The sequence below is a fragment of the Penaeus monodon genome, unplaced genomic scaffold (genome assembly GCF_015228065.2).
Source record: "Penaeus monodon isolate SGIC_2016 unplaced genomic scaffold, NSTDA_Pmon_1 PmonScaffold_56, whole genome shotgun sequence".
Classification (NCBI taxonomy): domain Eukaryota; kingdom Metazoa; phylum Arthropoda; class Malacostraca; order Decapoda; family Penaeidae; genus Penaeus; species Penaeus monodon.
Genome location: NW_023660551.1, coordinates 46,861 through 56,512, shown reverse-complemented (window position 1 = coordinate 56,512; position 9,652 = coordinate 46,861). Strand labels below are relative to the sequence as shown.

Sequence of the window (9,652 nt, the reverse complement as noted above, 5' to 3'; positions counted from 1 at the left end):
GTAGCACTACGTGGTTCATTAAATCGGGGGTGCCTCTTGTGCTTTTAGAAAGGGGTAAACCTAGGTCTCCGGGGACCAGGACTAAGATTCGGGTCGGGGGGGCCCCCTGTTGGGGAACCCGGTTCAATGCCCATGCTTGAATGAAGATTTTTAAAGTAGAGCGCTGAAATCCCTTTTGTAGTGTGTCCAATTCTGGGCTTCAGAAAAAAATCATAATTGGTTTGGGTCGGGGCAGCAGAGCCTGAACTCGATCGAAAATACTTTTGAATGTCGTACCTATGCAGAAAAAACCAGTTATTGCTTCATCTGCCATTTTTGCTCTATGGAACAAAACCTGGATCCCCCCCCCCCCTTTTCTTCCTTGGAATCTTGTCTTGAAACTCTTTTCTCAGTGGAGGATTTTCCCCATCAGGGTCTCTTTGGGCAATCCTGGGGGGAGGAGGCCCAGTGACAAAAGAAGTGGTCATGGGTTGGGGAGCTTGACCAACCTTCGCAAAATGTGTGTGTTGTGTGTGTGTGTGTGTGTTGTGTGGTGTGTTGTGTGTGTTGGTTTTTTGGTGTGGGGTTTGTTATTTGGTAATAAATCATATATTAATTAATATTTTATATATAATTAAAATTATAATTATATATATAATATATATGGATTTGGGGATTAGATATTACCCCTACTATAAATTTTTTTATATATATAGATAGGTATATATTATATATAACTATATTAATTATAATTCTTTTTTTTTTTTTTATAAATATTTTTTTTTTTTTTTTTTGGGGGGGGTTTTTGTTGTGGTTTTGTGGGTTAAAATGTGGGTGGGGTGTGTATATATTTGGGGTGGGTGGGTGTATGTTTAGGGATTACCGAGGGATACTTTTTTATTGGGGGAAAGAAACTGTTGGTAGCAGCGGGGAAAACCCCAGGAAATGATTTTGACTGTGAGCAAACCATGAGAGGGTAGTTGATGGGTCGAACCCTCATACGGGCTTGTCTCCCCCTTCCAGTGAGATGGCTCCGTAAATGGGCAGGGGTTTGAAAGAATTTTCCCGCGGCCTGTGGCTTTGACCCAAACGAGAATGAAAAAGTCGGGTCTTCACTGGCCTTTTCCCTTCCGCTGGGTCAGGTTTTTTACTATGCACGGTGTCTGTTAGCTCATCAAACCCCCCAACCACAATAAGTCCCTCATTGGGGAGTGGTGAAGTGCAGTTGTAGGTGCCCCTTGATTTTGACTGCGTTCTCTAAACCCCGGGGGGCAGCGAGAATTTGGGCAGCCAGGGATGACAACCCTTACGGATCGCCTGCTCACCCATTAAGGGGGACAGTGTACAAACCCACAAGCCAGCTTTATACTTGCATCGATTTCAAAGAGAGAGATGAAATCTCATTGGGTGTGGAAAAAATACCCTCATGACAAACACAAGTTCAAGGCCCGAGAGAAAAATCAGTTTTCCCTTAAGGGAAATGGCCAAAAACAAAACGAATCAAGTACTTTGCAAACCGAGCCCCGCTGAAGAAGGTTTGTTTCAAGTCAGGGGGGTGGATCCATTTTTCTGAAAAAAGGGCCCCGAAAAGAAAGAATCTGTGGGGGGGGGCTTTTTCCATAAGTCGTTGATCTTATTACCCCCGTCGTGACAAAAAGGACGGGCCCCCAAACACCAGGGAACTGCTGCAGCTTTTGGGGCAGACCCGGGGGTTAAATTTCCCCCCACCACAGGCATCCCAAAACTTTTCCCGAGGGGCCTTTCCCCCAACACAGGGGAAGACCCTTCCCCCCAAAAAATAAATTAAGGAGGCCAAAGCCCAAGGGCCCTAAGGGTAATTAAAAAAAGGCCCTTAGGGGCCCCAAAGAGGGACCCAAAAGGGGAAAAAAAAAAAAAAAAAAAAAAAAAAAAAAAAATTATTATATTTTAAAATATCTATTTTATTATATATATATATTTTTTAAAATATATATATATATAAAATACACACACATAACTATCTATGCAATAATATAAACACCATATATTAATATATATATATATATATATATATTTATATTTATATATAAAATATTAAAACATACATACACACACACCCACACAAAAACACCCCAAAACCACGCGTGCGTGTGTTGATACAAAAAAAGTAAATTATTAAATAAAAAAAAAAATACTTATACCCTATATCTATATTTATCTATATCTATATTTTAATATCTTATCTATATCTATCTATCTATAATATTATATGTTTTAAAATAATATATTATAATAAAATATGTAAAATTATATAATATAATATTATATATAATTATTATATTAAAATATAATTTTAAACCACATATATATACTACACCGCAAAACATGCACAGGGTCATACTATAACAAACATACATATATAAAATATTTTATATATATATAAATATATTATATTTTATATATATGTATATATATAAAATTACATATTGTTATATTTGTGTATATTTATTTATATATATATATATATAATTTTATTATTATATTATATATTATAATTATATTTTTTTTTTTTTTTTTTTTTTTTTTTTTTTTTTGTTTTTTTTTTTTTTTTTTTTAAATCACCCCCTCGGGGCTAAGGGCGACGGGAGAGCATGGCCACTTCCCCCCTTTTCGCTTCCGGGAAAGGGACCCGCCCTTTTTCTACTCCTCACGACAGGACTGGTGGGCTGCCAAAACTATGACCCCCCTCGTCGCCCCAAGGGCCTCCCCCCCACCCGGGTTGTCCGTAAAGAGAAAACCTGATGGCATTTTCCCCACAGGGAAACGAGTTCTTTTGCCCATATATCCTTTTTTGACAGTCCCCGGATTATGAAAGTAACGGGTCCCAGCCATAAAGATGGCACATGGTCCTCCCAACTTCATCCCATGATACGGCATAGGGACTTCTAAAGACACAAACGAGACTCTAAGGCATATCTTTGGCCCTTGAAAACCCTAGCTCTTTTCTGCTTAGGTACCACATCTCCGAATGATCTTTTTATCAAATTTCATGGTTTCCCTTTTTCAAACCCAAAATTAGTCTACTGACTTTTTTTAAATCTGACATCCCAGAGACTGAACTATACCCAAGGTATGTAAATCTCTGGGGATCCAACATCCTCACTGCGATGTATGCCTGAACGGGTTCCCCTAACGGGCCCCCCAAATTTTTTGAAACTTGGTTTTAGTCCCAAACCCCTAGGGCCCCAAAGGGTTTGCCTTATTGCTAAAATGCATTAAGAGCCCCACCATTGATTTTCCCTAGATTGAATAGGGTAAACACATCGTCGGGGAAAATTAGGTCTGTGACCTTGAGTTGTCCCGAAATGCTATCTTGAAAGTCATTGATATTTCACATCCATGATTCGATTCCACTAAAACTAATATTTCCCTCAAGATGAAAAAAGTTTATATAAAAAATTCCCGGTTTTAAAGTAGAATTGTAAAAAAATCAGCAATTTTGCAACCCCTTAAAAATTAAAAACAAAAAAAAAACTTTTAAGTGAGTGGATGTTTTGTGTGTGTGGTGTGTGGAAGGGGGGGCACGGGGAAAAACCCAAAATTTTTTTTTCTCTTTCCCCTAAATCTCTTATTTTTTAGTTCCAAAAAAGGGTAACCAAAAAAGATTTTCGACATGAAAACCCCGGGTTTTTTACTTTTGGGGGCAAAAAGGACGAATGGGTGTCTGATTTTTTTTTTTTTTTTAATCACTATTATGCGCCGATTTTTTCCAGTAATACGAACACAGGCAATTGCATGCTCTGAAATATATAGCTCCCCTGCAGATGTGCGACACATTACCGTTGTCTAAGCAGCGTTTTCTAATAGCAAAGACTTGTGTGTGATCATAGTACAAAACCATCGTTTTTCTACACATGTAAACTAAAACAGCACATCTACTGTAGTCAACGACTGCTCTTAAAGGGTTAAACTTTTTAGCATGACAGATGATGTAAAACTTAATTTATACTGATAATATCCCCTCTCCATTCTTTCAGATAATGGCAACATGTACACTTTGCTGCATGTAGTGGTGGTCCTAGTGGTGATGTCAGAAAGGCACCGTTGTTTCGTAGGGATCTCTGTGTTCTGTTGCAGCCACAGCCTCTCGTGTTCCCGTACAGTTACCATCGATTGGCTCCTCGACATTCACGACAAGAACGGACTCTACTTTTCTGAAGGTAATCATTTAACATTATTACTTCTCACACTGTATTGTAAATAAGTAGAGGTTTAGCAGCCTTTATAGCACGTTGTAGCAGCACGACCCCACAACCTGGAGTTCAGCGTAGTTTCCAAGGTTGGGTCACATCAGGTCCACAGCCATGTCCGCGCTCATTGGACAGCGGGCTCCCCTCGTTCCCTGCGCGCTTACACAGCACTAGTTTACTTAAGCCGCAGAACCTGAAACGAGATCAGCATTCCCCGATCCTCCAGAAGAACCAGACAACAGCAGCAGAACCACAAAGACTGCCCAGTCCTTAGCCGACTGGGGAGCCTGCCTGTTGATTTCCGACTTCACCACCAACACCCAGCCATACCTATCATCTACTATACCGTGTCCTAGGTTGAATAAAAAATTACACTGTAGGAATCACGGTTTCCTTTAGTTATTATATGGCTTTTTTGTAACTTTCAATAAATCAGTCGAACAAATACAAGGGACTGCTAGGTCAGTTTAAAGTCACATGTCACTGACCCATTTCTGCCGCTATGAGGGGGATTTGGGAAAATATTTTATATCATCAAGTCATAACACAATATGACATTTCCTACTATAGAAACAAGCCTATTTTCAAAGACAGTCCTGAACTAAGCAATAATATATATATATATGTGTGTGTGTGTATATATACTTACGGGCACACACACACACACACATTTATATATATATATATATATATATATATATATATATATATATATATATATATATATATATATATATATATACATATACATATTATATATATATATATATTATATATATATATATATTTTCTTATATTACATATATATACATACTATATATATATATATATTATATATATATTATATATATATATATATCATATATATACATATATATACATACTTATGTATATATTACTCCTGGTTATGATTATAAACTGCATCCGGTAGTGGTGGGTTTTGGTCCTGAGGAGTATGGGGCCACCTCTTACCCTCCATTGCTCGCAGTTTCACTTCAACGCAGAGTGGAAAACCTGGGTTCAGCCGAGTCAGCACCAGCTATGGGAAAGATAGAAATAAGTGTAGAGTGGAATCCTTAGCCTTGACTTGTCCTCATTAAAAAGCTGTCAGGGAAGGCAATGGAAACCACCATGACTGACCATTCCCTTGTATTTAAGGCAGACATCTCAGGAATGGCCCCCAGTCCCCTGGAAATGACTGTGCATATTAAGTGAAATTACAGAGAAAATATTGCCAAAAAGGACCTGTCGTAAGACGAGCACTACAGTGTATATATATATATATATATATATATATTATATATATATATATATATAATATATTATATATAATATATATATATATTATATATAGTATATATATATATATATATATATATATATATATATTAATTATATATATATATATATTATATATATTAATATATCTATATATATATTATATATGTATATATTGCTGAGATGCCTGCCATAAATACAAGGGAAAGATCATCAGGGTGGTTTTCCCCGGTTGTGCTTTCTCTGTATTTTATTGAGACACTGTCTCACTGCCAAGGGTAAAGAGTCCCTTCTATCCGTATTTCCTATTTATCCATTGATGGGCCCTCTGACAGGTGCTACACTCTGGGTCGAAGGATAAGAACCCCCACTCCCAGATGCAGTTATACTCATACCCAGGGGTAATATATACATACATATATCTACATCTATATATATGTATATAGTATACACACATACACACACACATTATATATATATATATATATATATTATATATATATATATATATATCTATATATATATATATTTACATATATATATATTTTATCTATATATATATATATTTATATATATTATATATATATATATATTATATATATATATATTGGCTTCATGTCTTTTATTGCTGTATACACTCCTACCGAAGTTTGTAAACTTGATGTGAAAGTTGTTCTACGCCAAACTCGCATCTGTGGCAGACAATTGCCCCCGGCGAGATATCCAGGACTTTGCTAGGTCCCAGAGAATGAGGATCTATGTCTCCTGGTACCAGCGCTGCATCCTGCATCGCTAGACATGGTACAACGATATGGGTACAGTGGCCAAGGAGATCGACCACATTCTTGTTAGCAAGCGATGGAGGATCCTCCAGAACTGCAGAGCTTACTGGAGTGCGGAGTTCTGTAGCTCTGACCATAGGCTAGTCATGATTATAATCACCCTACGGATCCACTTCAAAACTCCCTGTCCCTCCAGTGGCTACTCTAAGGTGTTTCACTTGGACAGACTAAGGGAAGGAGTGTGCCCTTGGGTTCACCATGGCCAGTCCTCTGACCGATTCACAGAACTTGACAACCTGGGGAACTGGGACCCATTTGCTCTGTGGGAGCTCTCAAGCGCATAACACTCGAAGCCAGTCCCAGGGGTCTATTGGCGTACGCCCGAGGACACGGCAGATTACATCTCCCCGGAGCATTGGAGGCCACTGAAGTATGTCGCATGGCTCGGCTGAATGAACGACCTTCGCCTTGCCTACCAAGCCCTGAGAAAGCTGAACTTTAAACCCTCCTCACAGATGACTGCAGTCCAATCAGTGGATGGACGGATCATCTCAGATCATGTTGGATTTCATGAATATTGGGCTGAGTATTTTGAGCAGTTGTACCAGTTAGACCCTCTACAGTTTAGGCTGTGTCCTTGCACCAACACTTTTCAACATGGACTGGATAATGGACAGAACTACTAGCCAAAGTCAGTGTGGAGCAACACTGGGCAATATCAAGGTCCTCAGATCTTGACTTTGCCGATGATGTTGCTATCCTATCTGAGTCCCTGGAGTCACAGGTGACGGCTCTTGAATCATTTACAATGAGACGAAGCCCTTAGGCCTAGAGGTCTCCTGGACCAAACCCAAGATTCAGGACTTTGGGGGCTTGCTAGAGAATCTGTTCAGTTGATCCATGCTTCCGGCGAGGACGAAGTTACAGAGAGCTTTACATACCTTGGTAGCGTAGTCCATATCTCTGGGCTGTCAACCAAGAAGTAAATAGATGGTTTGGCGGAAACGGGCCATGACCCTCGATCAAAAAGAGCATTTGGGAATTGGGGGAAACTTGCAAAGGACCAAGCTATGTATTTTCAAGGCCTTGATACTGCCAGTTTTGCTCTATGGAAGCAAACCCGGGGCGCTACCAGGTCTTGGAGCCTCGTCTTGATGCCTTTTGTAACAGTCCCTTTGCGGGATCAGGGGGGAACAGTTGGCAGGACCCGTTCCAACCGAGGGGTTACCCCGTGAGTTTGGCAGGGAAACCTGTTATTCAAAAAACCCGGGGATCGCCAACTCAGGCATAGGGCACCTGCTTGACCCCCTTGGAGACCCTGCCCATCGGGTTTATCTCTTTGCGAACAACCCTAGGTGGGGGCCTGTGGGACGACCAGGAGATCTGGCTTGGGCAGCTCAAGAGCCCTGTCCGAGAGGGGCCCGGGGGCCTACTTAGAGACTCCCCTTTGGGGGCCCCTCGGGGTTGGATGCGGTCAGCCCCCCCTGTGGGCTTTTCCCCCTTTATTATGATGAGATGATTATATATATATATATATTAATAATATATATATATATATATAACAGTATACAGTATTTCGTGTTTTGGTGTGTGATTCGAGGCAATTAAATTATCGGGATAAAATCTCTAAATGTCAGTTGGATATTACTAAGGGCTTTTCCCTTTACCCAAAGTCCCCACAACTTGATAACTCCTTAAAGAACTCCCCCGGGAAAGTTAAAAAAACCCATCGCTTGCTTTTTTAAAATCGAAATTTTGGCCTTCTTTCGCTATAGTGGGGGCCAGAGAGGATTTGGGGATTCACCACATAAATCCTTAAGAGGATTTTCCTTTCTAATTGAACCCAATGCTTTTCAAACTATTCACTTGTTTTTTTATTTGTAATTGTATCAAACATGTTAGTGGTAAAATTGTAGTAAAAATCAAAGATTGTGATTTTTGAACCCCTGAAAAGTGTACTTGTGTACATGTTTGTGTGTGTGTGTGTGTGTGTTGTGTGTGTGTGGTGTGTGTGTGTGTGTGTGTGTGCATTCATGCTTAGAGAAAAGGTGGAGAGCAAGTATTTCCATTCCACTATTGCTATCTCTCTCCTACCCCACCCCAGGATGGCTTGCGTGTTCTGCCTCAGCGGGTTCTTCCCGGGAAGCCCAAGGCTTCACCGCTCACGTCCCCGGGCTCCGAGAGCGGCGTCAGCGGACTCAGCCACGACGCCCGCGACACCGCTCCACTGTTGGACAACCTCGAAACGTCGCCCATCTCTCCCCTGCATGCACCCCTCTCTCCGCCCTCGAATCCCACTGCCCTGCAAACAGCGAGTGAGTGCTCAGCGCCGGAGGGCACTGCATCCCATGAACCTTCTCAAGTGGCTGACTCAGAGTCAGAGTCGGCTGCATCAGGTTACGAAACGGATACAGAAGTGGAGGACGACATAGACGCCGCAGTAGCCGAGTACCAGGAAAAGCTGCGTGTAGCAACGCTGGACACCGGCGCGCCCAGCACGCCGAACCCCGCTTCAGCTCGGCGGGCGTGCTTGATACTTGCAGTTCTGCTGTTAAATATTATTGTGGAATCCTTTGTGGCAGTGTACGGGTGGCGAGGCGGCGGCACTCACCCGTTCCTGGTAGCGACCTTGGCCGTCTGCATGTTGGTCACTCTCCTGCTGGTGGTCTTGCTCCTCGCCTGCCCGTCCTCCGTCCCCAGCCAAACGTCGCCTTCCGAGTGCCGGCCACGCCGTGGCTCCCCGCAGCAGCTCTTTCCCTGAACTTCTTCTTGCTGGTGCAAGTGCTGAGCCACTCCTGGGTGGTCCTTCTCGTGTATTTATTAGCAGGTATTCTAGTTCACACATATTTCTCAGAGAAATAGTGTCATATGTAAAATGTTGCTTTTCATACTATCAACCTGCATTTGTTAATAACACTTGCATATCCTCACAACCTTCTTTTTACTCACAGGTATCTCGTGGTACTTCTATACGGGATGCGCCACAGCACCCTTGCCACACAGGAAAGTCGTGACCCAAGAGTTCGGGGCAAACGAGTTCATCTGCCTGGGGGCCCCTCGCCCCCCCTGCCCTGACCTCCACCCTTCTGCAGGCGTCCTCCGAGAGGCTGCCCGACCCGCCCACCATCACAGTTTCACCGGGTTTTAACGCAAGTCGTACAGTACTCTAAACCCAGGTGAAGATCGCTCTGGAAATAGAGCCCTATGGAAACTGTCAGCCCTTTGTAAGCATAAAGGAAAAATTTTTTAAAGAGGAAATCCTTCGTGAAATGAACTGTCTTTAAAATAACCCTTTTCTTCCATAACTCTGTTTGTGTCAAGTGCCATAATTGTCTCTATAATATATTAAATTAAAACTTTAAGAAGGGAACAGACTGGCGAGAT

General features: G+C 41.5%; 1 protein-coding gene across 1 annotated transcript; it reads left to right on the top strand.

Annotated features, from left to right (window-relative positions):
* Positions 1 to 3,129: 3,129 nt before the first annotated feature.
* LOC119571237 lies at positions 3,130 to 9,416 on the top strand. Its single transcript, XM_037918641.1, has 4 exons — positions 3,130 to 3,210; positions 4,074 to 4,178; positions 8,373 to 9,000; positions 9,220 to 9,416. The coding sequence occupies exons 1-4, from the start codon at positions 3,130 to 3,132 to the stop codon at positions 9,414 to 9,416; spliced, it is 1,011 nt and encodes a 336-aa protein (XP_037774569.1).
* Positions 9,417 to 9,652: the final 236 nt, after the last annotated feature.